The following is a 21363-nucleotide window of genomic DNA, read 5'->3' on the forward strand; positions in this document are numbered from 1 at the left end:
CCCTTTCCCTCCTTCAGGTGGGTCATGCAAATGGGGAGGCTCCCCACTCATCAGATAGGGCCAGAGAAGGCTGCATTCCCTGTAGGTTCAGCTGGGACTTCTGTTTTGCTGGCTATTAATTTTTACCCCTAATGCAGCAAAGTGCCATGGGCATTGAGAAATCAGAGACAGTTTCACAAAGGAGATGTTATGTGAACTGGGCTTTGAAAGTCAGGAAATGTTTTGACAGGAGAAGAGGAATAAACAGTAGGGGAGGGGCAGAAGAACAGATCTGAAACATGCATAAGAACTTGGACTTCCTTTGGTGGACAATGGTGGATCATTGAATGTTATTTGCAGCTGTGCTTTAGGAGAATGAAAACAGCAGCAGCATAGATGATGGGTGGGGGTTGGGGTGAGGGTTGTGGCAGTACCAAGCCAAAGCAGGGCAGCCAACTCACCAACATACGTGACACTATGGCTGAATCTCGCAGCACTTGTTGAGTGAAAGAAGCCAGAAACAAAGGATATGCACTATATGATTCCATTTGTCTGGAGTCCAAGAACCAGCAAAATTAGTCTATAGTGACAGAAGTCAGAATACTGATTTCCTCTCGCAGGGTGAGTGTGGACTCAGAAGTAGCATGAAGGAACATCCTGGGGCAACAGAAATGTTTTGTATCTTTGTCTAGGAGGTGGTTTCATGATTGTATATACACATGTAAAAATGTACTGAGCTATCTTTTCAAGATTTGAGAACTTCATGTAAATAACTTAATCATATGTATTATGTACTATACATTATATATCGTATATAATACATATTGTATATTATATAAAATAAATTACATATAACTGTTATAAATATATAAGTATGAATATATAATATACTGGGGGTGCAAAAAAATGTACACCTTTTAAGAAATGTTATCTATGTATTACTTTTTGAAGTTGAATTGAATTACGGTAGCAATGCATAGTATGTTCGCTCAAAAGATGGCATTAATCAAATGCCAGCGTCATTCATTGTATCACAATTTTCATACAGTTTTTTCCATTCTTAAAATGTGTATACATTTTTTTTGGCACCCTCTGTAGAATAATAAATAACTTACTATATGTAAATAACTTAAACTTGAATTTTTGAAAAAAGCATGTTTCTTTCAAAACGTATTTGAGAACCAAATAGAGGACCAACACAGAATGAGAGATTTTAATGTACAAGAGAAATTATAAGATTAATTTATCCCACAAACATCTTCTGATATTTAGCATATACCAAGACATCCGCTAGGAGCTGGCATGCAGAAATAACTGACATCGTCCATTCCCTCAAAGAGGAAAGAGGAATGGAGTTACTGTTTACTTTATTGAACAGCCATCATGTGCTATGAGGATTGAATCCTTATGACCATCTTGGGAGTAAGCCAAGATTAAACCACAAACCAGGAAAAAGTGGTTAAGTATCTTGCCGAAGGTCTCTGATCATTAAGAGGCAGAATATTGTGTAAGCCCAAGTACACTGACTCCAAAAGCAACACTCTTTCAAGGCTTCTTCAGGTTGTAAAGATTCTACCATGTTATTACACAGCAAAGATCTCTACACACAAGGTAATGAGGGGACTGCTGGGACAGGAAATGATGACCAGTGCTTGTTTTGGCCCATGCTGTCTAAGTGTGGATTTCCTCTTAAAAGAGATGAATTTGGACTGAGGGAGCAGGAGACCCTTTCACACTCTTTACCCTGGTTCCCAGATTTCCATTCAGCCCAATGCATGTGGGTTAAATGGCCACCTGTGCTTCCTTATGGTGCTGTTTAAATAGACAAACGAGAGCGTGTTTTTGTGATGGTCTCCATGACTGAAGGCAGATGCTACAAGTTCTTAAGTCTGTCTTTAGGGAAACTTTGTATTGTTTAATGGTCTGTGTGACAGCAGTGCTTTTGTACTGCCCTGCTGGCAGCAGGAAATTGTTTGCGGAATCTTCTGTTCTCAATAGCCAAGATATGACCAGAATGGTCTTTATTCCCTATGTGTGGGCCAAATAACTTCTAACCATAAAAATGACAAATGAAGATGCTGTGTGCAGAAAGCACTGCTATTGAAGCAAAATATTGAGCGGTGTTACAGGAGTCTGAAGTGGCTGGCCTCAGCTTCAGTCTTGAATAAGGGTTCCTGGTTCTGTCCAATGTCAGCTCTTAACACACACGTACCTCTAAGTTCCTCACTTGAAATGTTTTTTTCTGATGGAGGGAAGGTATTCAGTGTAGTGTTCAGTAAGGATCATTCACATGGAGTAAACCAGGAGATGTCCCACCTGGCAACAGAAGGCTAAATGGCAACTGTGATATTTAGTCCATCTTTCCACACAAACGAAATCGTCGACAGTTGGGCCTTCAACAGAAGTAAGCATCAGCGAGATAAAATTGAGCTGCTAACTACCCCTTCTTAAGGTCTTTCACTTTGACTTTCTTGTCCCTTTTAGACGGTGTGCCCAGTGAATACATCAGTCATTTGATAGTCGGGAATGTGAACTCTGGATTTAGACAGCCTAGGTTGAAATCTCAATGACATCTCTCACGGGCTCTATAGTCTTTGGCAGTTAACCTCTCTTTGCCTCAATTCCTTCACCCATAAAATGAGGATAATACCCATTGCTTCATAGGGTTTGTCGTAAGGATTATGAAAGACATACATGTAAAGGAGTCAGAACTCATCAATGTTAATATCATCATCATCGTCATTGCCATCAGTGACAAGGTGGCCATTTTGATCCTTTGGACGCCTGAAAAGGAAACCAGATAACCTACATGTTACCACCCGATTCTTAACATGATCAAGGAGAGAACAGGGCATGAGGATGAAATGGAAGCATGGGCTTGGTCACAAAATGGAATCATTGCTTGGGTCCTCAGCCCAAAAAGCTAATTTAGGGAAAGGTAAGTAAAATTTCGGGAAAGAGTCAGGATATTGGGGCAATGTGGACAGAAGAACATTTGGAAAAGTTGTCTGAGTGCTTTACAATTAAATGAGAAGCCAGGATAGTTTCACCCAGGCGTTCCGAGTGAAAATATATAAGTATATGGGCATTAATGGGAAATGAAGTCTCCGGAGACTCCTATCCTGAGGTACTTTACACCTGTATTAATTAGCTAATTCAATTTACATGTAGATTTGAGTGCAAATGGCACATTTGCAAAAACAAATGTTATGGCAGATAGCAAATAGTTAGCTTGGGAATTTGTATTAGTCTGCTTGGGCTGCCATAACAAAATGCTATGCACTGGGTGGCTTAAACAACAAAAATGTATTTTCTCAGTTTGGGAGGCTAGGAAGTCCCGGATCCAGGTGCCAGCTGACTGGCAAGGGCCCTCCTCCTGCCTTATACACTGCCAACTTCTCACTGTGTCCTCACATGACAGACAGAGAGAGAGAGAGGAGAGAGAAGAGAGAAGAGAGAAGAGAGAAGAGAGAAGAGAGAAGAGAGAAGAGAGAAGAGAGAAGAGAGAAGAGAGACACAGAGAAAGTGGCTCCTAGGTCCCTTCTTATAAGGGCACTAATCCCATCATGAGGGCCCCACCCTCATGACTTCATCTAAACCTAATTATCTCCCAACGGCCCTGTCTCCAAATGCCATCACATTGAGCTTCAACATATGAATTTGGGGGGACAAAATTCAGTCCACAGCACTTGGGTAGGTTATACAACTTAAGAGCAAAACCAGTCAAGTGAGCAGAATTTCCCCATCTGCCACTTAGCCATACTCCAGCTCTTCCATCGGAAACAGGTGATTACTAAAGTGGCAGGAATGGTGCCGTGGAAAAAGTTTAAGGATGAAAAGGGATTGTTTCAACACGCATGCTGAGCTCTGGGTGGGAATACAAAGAATCTAGACCATTCGTCCTCTACAGCCATTAATGTTGTTTTTGTCTCCCTGGAACAAAGGAGAAGTGTTGAGGGTTGGAGGGAGACGTGAAGAAAGCAGGGGAAAAAGAGGAATAGAGGAAGGAAAGGGCAATTAGCACAGAAGAGTGAGGAAGCACAAATACAAGCCAACAAACCACAGGAAGAAGACCCTCATCCCCCTGCCGTGCCCCAGCTCTTCTCTCGGCACAGGTGGGGGCTCTCTGATCCCCACAACCAGCCACCTACAGTGTCAGCAGCTCCTGAAGGAACCCGCTGAATGTGACAAGCAGACTCCATGCTGGCAGGAAAAAACCCTGCAGACACCAGGAGAGGCAGGAAGCTCCACGGCACGGGGGCAAGGCTTCACTGTGTCTCTGGTACAGCAGAAGAAAACAAGTCCAGTCCCCTGTGTGGGGAAGTGCAGTCCTGGGAAAGGAGAGTGAGAATGTATTAAAGAGGAACTAGCAAGAAGAGCGAGATCTTTTGAAGGGGATGCCCTGGGCTACCCAGGAACGCTGGCTGCCTCAGATCTTCATCAAAAGATTTATTAACGCTCCTTCTCATCGCTGGGCCGTAGCAAATCCCTCCCTTAGAACTTCCCAGCCTTCATCCAAAGGCAGGAAAACCTTGAGAGAGGACCAAGAGGGAGAGGAAGGAGACAGCAGATTAGAGAAGAAATGAGAAGTGACAGATGCTGTGAGGCAAATGGACCAGACGGGAGATGGCGTGACTGAAAGAACCTATAGACTCATGCAAGGTGAGAACCTTTGTCCTGAAAAACCACATCCCCGTGTGGCTTCTAGGCTGTTTCCTGTGCCGTTCACCCAGAACAAAAAACCACTCAGATTAACCTCACTTCCTTTTCTGCTATGCTTTGCAGCCTGGTAAATCAAGGGACAGCTCTAAATAGAGCATGCATGAGCTGCAGTGAGCCACTTGGACAAGAAGACACAACGTGGCACTGATGTGAGTCTAGGCCTGACTAAATGACCATACCCAAAGCATGATGACTAGGGCGCCATGTTCACCTGGAGGAGACCTCTCCAGGCCATGCGCAAGCGCTCGGCCTTGTTCAGCAGTTTTACTGACAACTTGAATAAAGTCAAAGGGAGCAGGCGTGTGGAGTGGTCAGCTGACACAGTCAGGAGAGAGCACTAATAAGTCAGCGGACAGGAACAAGGTTCAGAGAGATCTAGACAGGTTAGAATGATGGATCAAAACTAACAAGCTACAAGAGAGAATCCATAGTTAAGTTCAAGCCATTAGATGCACCAGGTAAGGGAGACTGGAGTTCACACGTGAAAAATGACAGCAGTGGTTTCGGTTGATTGCACACTTGATAGAAAGTACTAGCATGGCATATTTGTTAGAAAAGAGAGAGAAAATTTTGGCAGCTTTCTATTGCTTATATACGAGGTCTGACAATTAAGTTTGCGACTCATCCTAGACAAAGTGCTACATACCTCATTACTGAATATCACTACTGTCACCTTCCAAGTACTCCCTGTGGGAAGCTATGCACTGATGCCAGCACCTAGTCCAACCTTCAAAGCAATTTTGGAACTTTTCCTGGGATGGCCATCAGAGCTGTCCTCATATTACCCTTGATGTCCTGAATGTCATCAAAACGTCTTCCTTTCAATATTTCCTTTATTTTCAGCTAAAGAAAGAAGTCTTTAGGGACCAGATCAGGTGAGTAGGGAGGGTGTTCCAATACAGTGATTTGTTTACTGGCTAAAAACTCCCTCACAGGCAGTGTCGTGTGAGCTGGTGCATTGTCGTGATGCAAGAGCCATGAATTGTTGGTGAAAAGTCCAGGTCGTCTAATTTTTCACGCAGCCTTTTCAGCACTTCCAAATGGTAAACTTGGTTAACTGTTTGTGCAGTTGGTACAAATGCATAATAAATAATCCCTCTGATATCAAAAAAGGTTAGCAACATCGTTGCAACAAGTTCAAGAACTAAATTGTTGGACCTCGTAGAGTGGTCATATCTAAAATAAAGACGATAGTTGTCCCACAGTATTCTTCATATTGAATTCTCTTTGAGATGTGTCAAATGAAACACACATTCATTGACAAATGCCTGTGAGGGGGGATGGAGGGGAGGATGTAATTGAAGCAGTGGGAGCAGTTTCTCTGAGGAATGAGAACATAAGTGGAGCCCAGGAGGGTGAGACAGCCACATTCAAATATTAGAAAGTGACATTGAAAAGAATTAAGATGCCAAGTCAGTGAAAGTTTCAGACAGAAAGACAGATTTCTACTCAATATACGTTAGAATTAACTGACATTTTGACATACCCAAATAGAGAATTTGCTGTGACCAGAAGTTTCTATGCTGAATCCATTAGGCATGACGTGGAAGGGATTGGGAGGGCACATGAGGTGCCTTTAGGGTCCCTTGTATTCTATGGCTTAATTTATGTCACCTAACAGATATGTATTGAATTTCTATGCACTGTGTACATGGTGAGTGAGTGGTAAGCGAAACAGAAATAAGTCCCTGTTCTCTTGGGACGTTCATATATAATCTAATCAATGGAGGAGACAGACAATGAATAAGTAAGCAGAGAACTACATACTAAATGTTACGCAGAAAGCAAACGGTGCTGAGAGAGAAAAACACAAGGAAGGACTTCCATAGATACGGAAGTCAGGGCAAGTCTTGCTGTGGTAAAACTTAAGCTGAGACCTAAAGGATGAGGGGCTTGCTTTGAATAACTAGGAAAAGCATTCGAGACAGAAAGCATGACACACACAAAGGCCTTCAGGTCAGACCCACCTGGGCACCTCAAGGAACAGAAAGCATGTCACGGTGGTTGGAAAGTAGCAGCAGAGGAGTAGGAGGGCAGAAGGTGAGAGAGAAGTAAGCGGGACTATGTCATAGGGGGCGCCACATGAATCAAAATGAGGATTCCAACACAAAGCCACTGAAGAGTTTTCAGCAAAGACCGACGGATTCTGATGCATGTTATTAAAAAGTGGAGTTCTTTAAGACCATTTTGGTACTGAAAAACAGCAGCAGAAAACAGAGGTTGTTCTGTTCCAGCTCCTAGGTGAACTCTGAAAGGAAATGTAGGGAGAACTCGCCAGAACTCCGCTAGCCTTTCCTCAGCCCCTAAGACCCCAGCATGGAGGGAGGCTCCCGTCATCACAAGTCTTTGGAGCAGTGGGCAGTGGATCCAGTCTCAACCTGAGAACCTGGACCCTACCCTAGTACCATTTGTTGCCTTCCAGAAGAAATGCCGCTCAGGGTGACTGCCAGAAAACAAGGACGCAGTCACAGGAGGTCTTGAGTCTAGGTTGTCTGTAATTTCTGTGGACGTGAGGATTTTAGAGAACAAGGGAGAAGGGACCTTGCTTTCTAGTAACTTTTGGAATGAGGGTTGAGGATAAGGTTAGAATTAAGCAAAGTAACTGGTGTAGAGTTAAAGAAGAAGATACCTTGCTGTAAAAATTGAAATTAGATACCAAAAGGGGGTAGGAAGGATAAAGAAAATAAAAGACAGTATTGATTGCAGGAAGGTCAGGATTAACTAACTAGAAAGAGAACTGAGTGAGTTTAACAGGTAAAATGGTGCAGGTGAGGAACCTACGATGACTTACTGCCAACAGTGTAATACCATCGCATGGTATATAGAAAATGGGAAGAAAGAAAGAAAGCTACCAACCATCCTGCCATCTGAAATAAGCAGTATTATTATTTTGGTGTGTGCCCTCTGTTATTTATTCCTATGCCTCTGCTTTAATATCTCTGTTGGATTTTTTAAAAAATTATAACAGCAATACATGCGAGGCCTAGCAAATAAAAACTACAGCCATCTCCCACCTCAACCTCTCAGAGGTATATACATGAAATCATACCATAGATAGTCTTAAAAGGAAATAGTGTGTTGTGGTTAAAACTATTTTTCACCTTGAAACTAGTAGTAAAAAAATAAATAAAAATAAATATTTTTCACATGAGTATAGTCACAGTATATATGCAATTTGGTTACTTAACATTATGCAAACCATTACTGTTTCTTTGCTCTCCTTGGATGAATAACAATATCATTTTTACCTAGGTTTTAGTTTAAGTTCCATACCAGCCTTTAAAAGAAAAAGCTAAGGACAGTATTTGGAGAGTTTCCTCGGTGAATGTGAGGAGATTCTGGCAGAGCGGTGTGCCTGGAGAGAACAAGGAAGCTCGTCTGGGCCCTTTCCATCCATCTAGCCCTATGCATCTCTTCCCTCAGGCTGTTCCTGAGTATCTTTATAATAAACCAGTCTCTAGTAAGTAAAAAAAAAAAAAAAAAAAAAAAAGGAAAAGCTTTTCAAGACCATTTAAAAAGAAGAAGATGATGGTTAATAAGCACAGTAAGAGGAGCTCAACATCAGTAGTCTTTAGGAAGATGAATTAAAACCACAGCGAGATAGGACTTCACAGCCATTAGAATGCCTATAATAAAAAAAAGACAATAGCAAGTGTTGGTGAGGACATGGAGAACCAGGAACCGTCACACACTAGTGGTGGGAGTATAAAGTGGTACAGCCACTTTGGAAACCAGTTTGACAATTTCTAAAAAAGTTAAACAAACTCACCACAGAGCCAGCAATTTTACTCGTAGGTATATATATACCCAAGAGGAATGATAAGAAATGCCCACATAAATATATCTATATTAATATTCATAACATTATTCCTAATAACCCCAAAGGGAAAATACTCCATCAACTGGTGAACGGATACAATGGAATACTATTTAGCAATAAAAAGGAGCATAACATGGATGAAACTCAAAAGCACTGTGCTAAGTGACAGAAGACCGAGGCAATAGATTACGTATAGTATGACTCCATGTATATGAAATGTCCAGAAAAGGCAAATTTATAAAGACAAGCAGACCAGTGGTTGCCTTGGTGTGATTTTTCTTCTTGGATTTATTAAGCCATGTCTGTGGTACTGACTACACACAGGCCTGAGGGAAGATTTTGGGGTGATGGAGATGATCTAAAACTGGATTGTGGTGATGGATGTACAACTTTGTAAATTTACTAAAAACACATTGACTTGCACACTTATATATTTTTAAAAAAGCAATGGAGGAGGGCTTGCTTTGAACCATTTGGGGGGTAATATTTTAAAGACCAGTGAAATTCAGAACAGAATACTACAAAATATCGTTACAACAAAAGAATTTGTAAATTCTCTTGAGTTTTCAAATTATAACCAGATTTATTCTTACTCTAATATCAACTATACTGTCCTATGTAAAGGACAAGTATAAAATGGTCATACATTTGTAAGGCATAAAATGAAATGAAACTGAATTACCATTACATATCGTTAAGCAAAAAGAATGAAACCACAGAAGAGGCAGGCCTTCTGTTTGGTTTCTATGTTAATATGCTGCTACCTAGTGATCGTTTATAAAATGGAAGGACTTGGTTTGTTTTTCATCTTGGATTTGTTGAGCCATGTCTGTATATCACTCAGATATTAAATATCTGAATGAATCAGTGAATTTTATGCTTCATAAAAATACTGTAGTGGCAAGAACTGGGTTGGTAATCTCAAAAACTTTCCAGTCTCCCATCTGCTGGTGTCATCTTTGTAACTTTGAGCCTGGAAAAGATTAATTTATCTGGTTCCAAAGTCCAAGGAGAGGCTCTGTAAGGTCAGCAGTTAGGAGCAGGACATTGGGGCAAGCTCCTAATTACTCTAAACTTGGGTATCTTACTCTTTAAAATGAGGATAAAATACCCACTTCCAGGGTAATTGTGAGAACTAAGAATGCATATACAAAGCACTTACCTCAGAATACACCTCAGAAAAAGATAGGCTATGGTGACATTTCCTTATAGTTAATAATGAGCCTAATGGGGAAAAATAATTTATCTACTATTTAAAATTTTTTACCCCTCTCCATCCCACCCAAAGCAATGAGCAAAACCTAGAGGGATATAAGTTTGGAAAACTAAGTATACTTAGATCACCAGCTTACTGGAAAAACAAATTTGAACAATTTAATTTTTAAAATAAGTAAAGGTAAAGGTTGCATAGAAATTGGAACTTTACAAATAATTTGAAACTTGGCATTGCTGATTATTTTTAAACAATACAGATAGTGACAGAGATATCAAGGGGTGACTGCTCCAGCTGAGCTGCTCACCACCCATATCTTCTAGACGTCCGACATGTTTATATATTCCAGCCAGCACAATGCTGACCAGAGAAAATATAATTCTTTCTCAAGAATTAAAATGAGTGTTTGAACCACTCTAAATTTTATTTCACAGGTGAGAGAACCAGACTGTTTAAGGAGCTACATCATCTAAAACTAAAGAGTTTCTACTATTTTCTTCAGCCATTTTTTCCCCCTTAGAATGCCAAAATGTCTTAGATGATTAATCTTAGCTCTTATTTTTCATGCAGATGTTTTGACATTGGTTTTTATATGGTTTGTTTTTAACAGCTTGATTGAGGGAATAATGTAGATACCATAGATTTCACCTATATAAAGTGTAAAGTTCTATGTCTTAGTAAATTTATACAGTTGTGCATCCATTACCACAATTCAGTTTTAGAACAATTTCATCACATACTTTGCGTTTGACCAGCTCCACATGGAAATAATTTATTGGATCATTGGCCCGTGGATTTAAACCATCTAGCTCTAGGACCTAGCTTAGGCATTCGTTTTGAATAAATCAAGCTTTAAAGAAAAACCAAGTCAAGCTCTCAACTCGACTCAAAATAGAACTCCATAAAGTACATTCTGCAAAGGTCTCTCCATGGATTTGCAGGCTGATTAAGGATATAAACATATAAATTAAGAATAAAAGTTAATACACATAATGCATGTGTGTATTTTGAAAAGCGTATGTTGTATAATTCATTATAGTTTATACTGATAGGTTGGTCACCTTTCACCCAGTGACAAATTTGTTTTCACTCATATAAATATGGTTAGGTAGGATAAGCTGTCCAGAGCCTCAATTTGATATAGCATATCCCAAATTTATGGAAGAAATATTCCCCCTTTTTGTGATTTGGCTGTGCATACTTTCATGAGGTTTGACCTGAGATATTGGCTGGGATACTTGCAGAGGAAGTTTTTTTCTGCATGGGATAAAGAGGCCCTGATTTTGTCTTGTTTACAAAATATATTATTGAAGAAATAATTAAATTATCATAGCCCTCTAACGGCAAATCCAGTTGCAGGGTCAATTTCCTCCAATACAACATCTATTTTAAATATGTACCTAAAAATCTTTCAATGCATGAATTATAATCTGGGAATAATGAAAATGCCTCTATTCGTTTGTTTTTTGCTTCTGTCTTATCTCCAAGTTTTTATCTATAGGTGTTCCAAAGGGGTAGTTATGTATAAACGAACTCGTTTGGTTTCAGACACATCTTAATCTAGCCCTACAGAATTTACCACTAATTCCACTCATCTTGACATTGACATATTATTTTATATTGTTATTGTAGTGTTCAACGTGCTAGTGCAGTCTCCTCCAAATGTTGAGTAAGCGCCTTGTGTTTAGAATAGTTGTTATAAACTGTGTGTACAGACAATAAATTTTACATTTCTCAAGTACCTAGTCAGTCCCCATGGGGCACACAAAATGCTATTTAAGATGTACTTGTTTAATTAATAAATGATTATCTCAGATTTGTTTCCCCTCTTCCAGACCCCCATGACATTTACATTTATCATGTAGCCCAGATTTCCCCTAGACATTAGATTTTCTGTCCTATGTCCCCATAAGTACACTAGCACATGCCACACCCCATGTGTCTGCACATATGGTCCTCAATAGCTGTAATATGAAGCCATGTCTATTGCAGTAAGTCTCTGATTTCTAGTCCTTCCTTTTGTTAAATAAATTTGATGATTCCAAATATAGTCCTGTTAATTTCACCTTGATTTTTAATATTACCAGAACGTATTAGTAGAAAAATTGGACAATCTTTTATTTAATTGCATCCTTGATTTTTAACATTACCAGAACATACTAGTAGAAAAAGTTTGGCAAAAGGTACAAAGTATAAAATTCCTCTTTACCAAAAGTATTCTCTTTCTCCCGTTGTTTCCACTTGGACACTTGTAACTCAGGGCTCCAACACTACAAGTGCCCAGAGAACATGCAGTACACACAGGGGACAGCTGCGCGGTCCCCTGGGCACCTGTCCCTAGATCGCCCCCCCCCCCACAAATTCTGTGACCTTGGGTGAGTCACTCACACTTCTGTGATTCGCGGGGTCCTCCATAAAATGCTGCCCATCTCACCAGATGGCCGAGTCGAGAGAGACGTGTATGGGTAAGCCCTCTGTGAAATCTGAAGCGCCACGCAAATTTAAAGGATTGCTGTGGGGTCCTAGAGAAATCCTCACGCCTGCCCTATGTCAGCTCACCACGCAGCGTTAAAGGACGACCGCATGACCCCTCCCCCGCACCCTATGTCGTCCGCGCCGTTCCAGCACCGCAAATTCAGGGGCCTCTCCAGGCCTCCCCTCCCCAGTGACCCAGCACAGCGACACAGCGCCCACGGGCGCCAGGCCTCGGCTCGGAGACGACTGGGAAGCTTGAGGCGCTCTCGGCCACCGGGAGAAGGGAGCTTTCTTTGCAGAGCTCCCCTCTGCAGTTTGAAACACGTGTTTACTCGACGGCCACCTCTGAGTCTTAAATGGAAACCGGAATCGTCCCTCTAGCCCTCCACCCTTCCACGGGTCGTACTTTCGCCCATTTGTCTCCCAGGACCAGCTAAGACACGCTTCCTTCGCCCAGGAAGTCCCGCCAGCCTCTAGGAACCGCCCGCCGGCCTCAGCCACGCCCCCCAGCTAAATGCCGGGGCCCCTAGCCTCGTATTTGATTTCGGCGCGCGCCAAACTGTGATTGGCTGGAGGTGAGCGAACATTTCCGTATGATTGGCTGATAATAGCACAGGCTCACGGCGGTGAATTGTGGGAGTTAAAAAAACTACAGGAGGCGGATGATGATTGGTTCCTGAGTGAGGAGGCCGGACCAAAAGGCGGAAGCAGGCATTGAGGCGGCACTTTGTGGAAGGGGCGAGTAGGAGCGCGATGGAATTAGTTAGGTGCCCAGAACACGGTGAGGGGTCAGGGTCCGAGGGTTCGCCCCGGGGTCTGTGAATCTAACGCGGCGTAACTGTTGTCGACCTTGTCTCCTCAGGGACGAGCTGCTTTCTGAAGACCGGCGTCCGCGATGGGCCGAATAAAGGAAAGAGTTTCTACGTCTGCCGGGCGGACGCCTGCAACTTCGTGCGGGCCACTGAGTAGGTCTCGAGCTGGGGACAGTTCCCTGCCACCGCGCGGGGCCGCCGGCTCTCGGCCGCTCGGCGTCACAGGGACTAGGACGGGTGAGAGTAGTTGGGAATCTCAGGACAGCCTGGCGTGTCCGGGAGACGCTCCGCTCCCGCTCGCTGTGTATCGAGACCGGTTACTTACCCTCTTGGAGCCGCCGAGACCCGTATGAATGGAGGCTCGGCCACATCTGGATCATCTGGCCCTTTCCAGCTCTTGGTTGTTTATTCGTCAGGACTTGGCGACTTCTGCCCAGACAGGGCCACGCCACCCCCACCCCGTTTAAGTGAGGACGTAACAGGCATAGTGGAGAGTTGCTGGTTCCTGTTCTGGACAAGCTTCAGGCCGAGCTGGTTTTTCAATAGTTGAGGTTAAAACACTCCGGTGGTCAGAGTATTAGCCCCCTTTTAAAACAGGGTTCTCTGAATTCAAAGGGAGATGGGTAATCCAAAGAAACAAGTTAGGTTAGGGATTAACGCGGAAAGAAAATCGGGTATCCGATTCAGCACCCTAGTTCTACACAATTGGAAGCTGGGACCCAGAAGTATTAAACACCTGTTTTAAAGTGGGAAAATTTAATACTATTCCATAAAGTGGTGATGTTATCGTAGTACCAGCTGTCCAGTCTCTTCACGAACTTTAAAACTGTCACATCATTAAACATTTTTCCTGCTCTCTACTGAAATTGGTAGAGAAAAATTACTTTTCTCCATCTCATGTAAGGCACGCAGTAGATAACACTAGAAAATAAAGTATTTTTTCAACATGTATATTAACTTCTTTTGTTTCTCTAGGTGATTTAGATCATTTGTGTCTGTTGTGCTTTGAAATTAAGTAAAAGACTTTAAGATTTAAAAAAGTTTTTAGAGAATATATTTTCTTATACTTCTAAGTTGTGTTTTTTATTTGAAAGAAATTACTGGAATCCGCTTTAATACAGTACAAAATGATTTTGAGTGAAACAGTGTCAAATCTAAAGATAGAAGAGACCAACCAAAAATAAGCGATGAACAATATTATGTTAAAGTTTACTATTTATTTCTAATTTTTATACTGAGCTTAGGTTTTGTACCTAACTCAAGTTTCCTGAAACATGAAAGCATGTTCAGACTCAGGAATTAAGCACTAATGGTAGCGTAAGACTCACATTAGAAGAAACATAGCCTTATGTAGAGTCCCATTTACACAAATGTACTGCTCTACAAACTAGTACAATAATATTTAACTTGAAGACAGTAATTTGATAAACTTGATCTATTTGGAATATGTCTGGTAACCAAAATATAAGCAAACTAAAAATGTGCCACAAGTCATCCGAGAGTATTTTTGATCTTCACTCAAATCTGTTTACTCTCAAATGTCATATATAAATTCTCTCATAATAAGCAGTTGGAAGAGAGGAGTTAAAAAGACTTATGCTAAACATGAATAAATTAGTAGAGTGCACTACTATAATAGGCATATGAGTAATACCGACAGCAAACACGTTAATAAAGGAAAATTCCCAGCTAGCCTTAGTCATTCCGGAGGTACCAAAATGCAGAGGTTGCATAAAACAATGTAGTTTTAAACTTCTGAGTCATCAGGAAAAAGATAACATTTACTGTCATGCTTTATGTGGGGGGGGGAGAAAATGAAAGCTGTGGACCCTTTCCCCAGAGGAATGCACATTGGCATAAAATGTGGGATTTACAGACCCAATGGAGGTCATACATAGACTTTAAATCCCAGAGTTTGGATTTAATTTTAGGATGTTGTCTTTTGATCTTTGCCTCTTAAAATTTCAATTTTTTTCCTCCAGCATTCCTGTTTCTCATTGTTTATTGCATGCGGACTTTGTGGTAGAGCTTCAGGGTTTACTTCCACTGCAGGGCACGAAAGAATATAAGTAAGTGTCCAAAAGGAACATCCAAGTATATCTGCTCTTTTTTGTCTGTGCCTGGAAAAGTTAGAGCCAGGTGTGTTTTTCTAGGATTGACAATTCTTAAAATTCATTATTAAAAAACAAACTGTATTTCTATATGAATTGAATATCTTCTGAGCTGCCACTCTTTCACTGCTGAGCAACTGGTTAATGAGAAGCCTGACCTCTGATTAATGGCAGGATAAACTGCTTTACCTTAGTTTCTCTCCAACTCTCTAGTAGCCAATAACACCAGCCCACCAAGAGTCATTAACTTGCACTAACTTGTCAACTTTCTTATTCTTTAGTAGAACGTGGTAATGTATAAAAATGTCTACTATATGTTAAGTACTCAATACATGTTAGTTTCCCTTTCTTTTTATGGAAACTCAGAAGGGCAGGAAAGTATATAGAGGGCAGATGATATTTGTCATGAGTATTGAAAGCTAAGTACGAATTCACTAGGGACAAGAAAAGGGTCATATTTGACTGATTAATACCCTGCTTTGGGTAGGTAGAGGCATGAAGTAACAGGGAATTGCAAGTATTTGGTTTGGTAACAGTTCAGCATATATTTGAGTAGAGACTTCAGAAGATAAGTCTGGCCAGAAAGTCAGGGGGCAGATGGGATGGTCTTTATACGATATCCTGTGCAGTTCAGAATTTGTATATTCCATATTGATTTTTTTTTCCCTCCAAGATAGAGGCATTCAAGTACCATCTTCACAATTTTTACACGCCTGGGTACTGTCTGTACTACTGTTTTTCTTAATTGAGCTATACATGCAATAAGATGCACAGATCTGAAGTATTCAACGGGTTGAGTTTTGAGATATGTATATTACCATCCTTAATAACCAGGAACCCAGTGAAAACACAGAATATTTCTATTACCCCATTAAGGGTCATTGGACCCACCACTTCTAGTTAATCCCTCCCCATATAGGCAACCACTGTTTTCATTTATACTGTATGTATTCTTCTGTGTCTGGCTTTCATGTAACAATAGCTGAAACTCATCCAAGTGGCTGTATGTTATCAGTAATTCATTCTTTATTACAGAGTTGAATTCTATTATGAATAAGTATAGTTTGTTTCATGTGTTCATTTGCCATCTGTACATCTTCTTTGGTGAAGTATCTGTTTAAGTCTTTTGCCCATTTTTTTTTAATTGAAATTTTTGTAATTGAAATTTTTTAATTGAAATTGAGATAATTGTAGATTCCCATGGCAGTTATAAGGACTAGTGTAGAGAGAGCTCCTGTGGACTTTGCCTAATGGTAACATTCTGCAAAATTTAGTATGATGTCACAGCTAGAATATTGATATTAACACAGTCCACCGATCTTATTTGTAAAGATAATTTTACTAGTTTGTGTGTGTGTGTGTGTGTGTGTGTGTGTGTGTACATTTAGTTCTATGCAGTTTTATCACGTGTGGAGTTTTGTGTATTCACCACCTCATAAAATATTGAACAGTTCCATCACCGTAGGATCTCTCCCTCCTGTTGCCCTGATATAACCACGTGCTGCTCTCCCTTTCAAAAATTTGTCATTTCAAAAATAATGTATGAATGGAATCATGCAGTGTAACTTTTTGGGATTTTTGCATATTTTAAAAATTGTGTTGTGTTTTTATTTTTGAGATGGAAGAGTTCTTTATATATTCTCTATACAAGTCCTCTGGCAGATATATGTATTATGAATGTTTTCTCCTGTCTGTAATTTTCATTGTGTTAACTGTCTTTTGAAAAGCAGAAATTTTAAATTTTCATAAGCTCCAATTTATAATTTTTTTAATGGTTTGTGCTTTTTGTCTTCTCTCTGAGAAATCTTTGCTTATCTAAGACCACAAATTTCTCCGGCAGTTTCTTCTTGAAGTTTTATAGTTTTTCTTACGGCTTTTTTTGTTCAGTCTGTGATCTACCTAAGATTAGTTTGGGGTATCTTATGAGCTAGGAGGAGAAGTTTGTTTTTCCATGTAATGTAGAGTGACTGTTGTACAGTTGTTTCAGCACTGTTTTTTTCTTTCTCCATGGAAATTCTTGGCACCTTTGTAAAAAAACAAATCAATTGACCCCTGTGTGTTTCTGGACTTGCTAATCTGTTCCATTGATCCGTTTGCCTATTCTTAATGCTATCAGATAAGACTATGAGTCTTCCAACTTTCTCCTTTTCCAAGGTTGGCTCTTCTGCGTCCTTTGCATCTCCATATAAAATGTAGAATCGACTTTTAAAATTTCCTCAGAAAACCCCATTGAGATTACATTGAATCTATATAGATCATTTTGGGGAGAACTGACATTAATATTGAACTTCTGATCCATGAGTATGGTATATTCATTTATGACTAAATTTTTCTCGTAGCATTGTTGAATAATTTTCATTATGGAGTTCTGTACCCTTTTTGTTAAATTTAGTCCTTGGTGTTAATTTTTTTGATACTGTTGTAAATGGAATTTGTAAAAAGTTAACTTATTGATTGTTTTCTGCTGGTACAGTGGGGCGGGCTGGCCTCTAGTTCATGAAATCAGGATGCCCTCCTCCCATCTAAAATTACTTGCATGCTACTGGTGGCCTCTACCATACAGAAACACTCTCCTAGATGGTAGGAAACCACTGAAAAGTTTTAAATCCAATTTGCATTAAAAAAAGAACTATGGAGGGTAGATTAGAAAGTGAAGACAGTGGAGGCAAGAGGACCACTGAAATAATAGCTACTATTGAATGCCTGTTTCATGGCGTATTCATTATCTCTTATGATCATAGAATCTGCTGTGATAGGTTTCAGTACGCCTGCTTTACAGACATAAGGAAGCATTCTGAGAGGTTAGGAAAGGACTCTGAGCACCCATGGTTGTAAGTGGCATTGCTAAGATTCAAACCTAGGTTTGACTGATTCCAGATACGCCCACTTTCCTAAGTGAAAGATGGCCTTGGATTGAGGCAATGGCAATGGAGTTGGGTGCTCCTAGCCTGAGGAAAAGTTGCTGAAAGAGAATTGGAAAGACGCATTTCCTGGTAGAGCATGTTCCTTCCCCCTTTTCTCATCAGGACTAGTCCTGACTTCCCGGGTTGTGAAGATGCAGTGAGGTCAGGTATGGGATGCACTTAGTCTGGCGTTTGGCTCAGTGTCAGGGCTCAGTGAACGGTTGGTTGCTAAGCTGGGGTTTGGGGCAAGACAAGGAAGGAAAAGTGACAGTGGAGGATTAAGATGTGGGGCTAACACAGAGCTTTGAACTACTCATATCTTACGTATATGTGAAAGCAGCTGGAAAACGTGAGTGCAGCTCTGAAGGAAGGTTTAGGTTCAACATAGAACTTTGAGAACTTAACGTTCTTCTGACGAGGTAGAGGAAGCTGAGAATGATCATTGTTTTAAAATGGGAAGAAAAGGTATGCTGAGCGGAATTCTTTTAGCCCACCACTATTACTAGGAAGTATTAGAGCTTTAAAAAGATTGTTTTAGGACAAACAAAATAGAGTTCAATAACATGTAAATTAAAAACAGAAGACAACAGCAAAAATCAGGTGGTATAGGCTGGAAATTTAAGCAGAAATAGATGAAGGCATGCATGATGACTTTCTTCTGAGACAGTAAGAGAGCCAGAACTGGACTCTGGAAAATGACCTCAGGAATACAGTCTTTCCTTCCCCCAAACTGGGTTTTCTTTTTAAGAACTTGAAGTACTTCTCATTCTCAAATTAACGCCATTATATTTAAAGCTTAGCCTAGCTAGGACCCAGGTGCCATGGAGTATGGAGGGGAGGTGTGAGCCAAGGTGAGGCTGAAATGTCCACTATTTTTATACCTTGGAGTGTAGCTGCATTTGTGTGCAGTTCTCTAAATTAAACACCAGATGGTGCCACTCACCAGCGTTTGATGGGCCCTTTGGCCATGGCCCTCTGTGTCTGGGCCATTAGAAAGCTATGATAGTCACTCAGAATCAGAGGACAGCACTCTTGCCTTTGCGTGAATGATTTACTAAGTAAAAGTGGCACACCTTGGTTTACAAGTGTCGTACGTTGTCATCGAACTCCTGAATTCAAGTTCTTCTCTTCTTCCCTCTCACCCTACACCCTGCCTTTGTACCTTTTCTTCTCAAGGGTATGGGGTCAAAATTGATGCAACAACTCTTGCCTATAAATAGGTGAAACAACTTTTAGTTCTTTAAGGAACTGGTTATATTGGAATGTTCAAGGTATTTCCTTTTGAATAACACTTGAGTCTTTGTATGTCTAGAAACTTGTGTGGTTAGTTCTTGGGTAAAAGTGGCATGCAGAGTCTCTAGCCCAATGATGATTATCTGGGCTGATGACAGAGAAGCATTTGGGCGTGAGCCCGAAGGACCACAGGCCCCACCAACCCCTGAAGAACCCCCTCAGTAAAGCCAGTTCTTAGATGCTGCAGAGCAGCGAGCGTGCCCAGTGCTGTACAGTGGACGTCATCCTGTGTGTGAGGGGTGTTAGCCCTTGGTAATATGTAGAGCAATTACTTTGCCCAGTTTGCTTTTTGTCTTAGAGTTTCACGTATAGTATTCTTACCATATAGAAGTTCAAAACATTTATGTCGTTGAAATTACTGATTCTTTATCTCAGCTGTCCAGTTTTATGTCATGCTTAGTAAAGCCTTCACTTTAGAATTAAAAAAATACTCATCTGTTGTTGTTTTTTCCCCTAGGACATTTAAAGTTTCATTCTTTACATTTATATTTTTGTTCCATCTTGGAATTTTAGGGTGAAAGAATGAGGTAGAAATCCAGCTTTATGTTTTTCCACTGCTGGTGCATACAAAGAAGTGAACCCATATTCGTAAGGGCCCTGCGATAAACCTGGGATAATAAGAATTGGACCTCAGAAGGTTGTGAGCGGTCCGACCTGCACATGTCAGAAGGCTAAATCGGATGTGTTCAAATGCCAGGTGCTTCTGTGACTAAGACCTACAGTAAGGGATTATGAAGGCTGATGAAGGTTACTGAGGAAGTGGAGTGAACTTGGCCTGGAATGAGCTTTAACATTTGGATAGAGAAAAGGACAAGGACGTGTTCTGGGCCACGAGCAGAAGCGTGGACATAGGAATAATCAAGGTGGTCAGCAGGAGTGGACCAATGATTGCTGTTACTTATTGAGTCCTTAATATGGGTCAGGCCTTGGTCTGATTCTTTCATTTTACATGTGTTAGTAATACATTTGAGCTTCACAGTGACCATGTGAGGTAGGTGCTTTTCTGTTTTGTTTTTTAAGCCATTTTACAGAAAAGGAAAATGCCACAGGGGCCAGTCAAATAAAGTGTCTTCATTTTAGAGATAATTATGTAGGTGGGCTGGGATGTGACCCAGCAGAGGACGCCTGTGGAACCTGAGAGTCGCAGCCTGGCCGAAGTAAACGCACTTGACAGTGTGATGCTGGGCGGAACAGTCAGCCTTTGGTTAGAAGGGAGGATTTGCCTTTTGGTGAAGAAGATAGAATTGCTCAGGTCTGGCTTCCCCTAGCTGGTTTCTTACTACTCTTTATAACCTATGTCCTGACAAATAAGTAATACACTGCAGAAATTACATTCTTCTTAGTAGAATCAGTATTTACTTTCTCTATGAGAATATAGTTCAATTGCTGTTTTTGTTAATTTACAATTTAATAAACATAACAAGCTTTTTATCCTGAAAACAAAATCATTCTCATTGATTTTAATAAAAATGTAAGTAAAAGCATTTTTAGTGCTGTGCTTATTATTTGCATGTAGTATTAATAGATACTCGGTGTGCATTGTTTTATTCCTTCTTTCTCCAAACCTTGCCCTTCTGAAGTATACATGGCTTGGGCCTTAAAATAGATGGTATATATGAAATGTTCTTGCAGTAAATTTGAAGTACTTGGTACACTTTAAGTAACATCAGCAATTTGTTCTTGATTTATTTTGGTTAGTAGTTCTCCGTAATAGTAGCCAGTACTTTGAATTTTTATGCATTCAAGCATTTCAGAAATTTTATTAACTTAAGTTCATTATAATAGCCTATTGCAGTGAGAAAAATGAAAGAGACCAGTACATTTTTTTTAAATTGTGAGCTTGAATGGAAAAATTGTGAATTTGTATGAGAGGGGCTTGATTTTTATGGAATACTTGTCCATTTGGGGCTTGTTAGCTTTGCCTATATGTCCAGGGGAAGTAATGGCCTTGAGGTATTGGAACCTGCTCAGGATTCATTTTCAGTTAGGACTCAGACTATTATGATTCCTGTTGTATATCACGGGACTCATTTAA

General features: G+C 40.5%; 1 protein-coding gene and 1 long non-coding RNA gene across 10 annotated transcripts in view; one reads left to right on the forward strand and one right to left on the reverse strand.

The window, feature by feature from the left end:
- Positions 1 to 997: 997 nt before the first annotated feature.
- Positions 998 to 12923, reverse strand: LOC141568487 (uncharacterized). Its single transcript, XR_012491653.1, has 3 exons — positions 12123 to 12923; positions 4131 to 4310; positions 998 to 2763 (listed from the first exon to the last, which is right to left on the reverse strand). It is a non-coding gene; the product is annotated as an uncharacterized LOC141568487 (long non-coding RNA).
- The window catches only part of TTF2 (transcription termination factor 2), a 36373-nt gene continuing 27904 nt past the window's right edge, over positions 12895 to 21363 (forward strand). For 2 of the 9 annotated variants that reach the window (XM_074318615.1, XM_074318618.1), the window contains exons 1-3: positions 12936 to 12971; positions 13072 to 13174; positions 15004 to 15090. Coding sequence is in view for 3 of the 9 variants with exons in the window: in XM_019730608.2 (XP_019586167.2) it covers positions 12963 to 12990; positions 13072 to 13174; positions 15004 to 15090 (218 nt within the window). In the remaining 6 variants the exon portion in view is untranslated. Of the gene's footprint in view, positions 12991 to 13071; positions 13259 to 15003; positions 15091 to 21363 lie in introns of all 9 variants that reach the window. The other 7 variants (XM_019730608.2, XM_019730607.2, XM_074318616.1 and 4 more) reach the window with 7 other exon arrangements.

The sequence above is a fragment of the Rhinolophus sinicus genome, linkage group LG14 (genome assembly GCF_036562045.2).
Source record: "Rhinolophus sinicus isolate RSC01 linkage group LG14, ASM3656204v1, whole genome shotgun sequence".
NCBI lineage: Eukaryota > Metazoa > Chordata > Mammalia > Chiroptera > Rhinolophidae > Rhinolophus > Rhinolophus sinicus.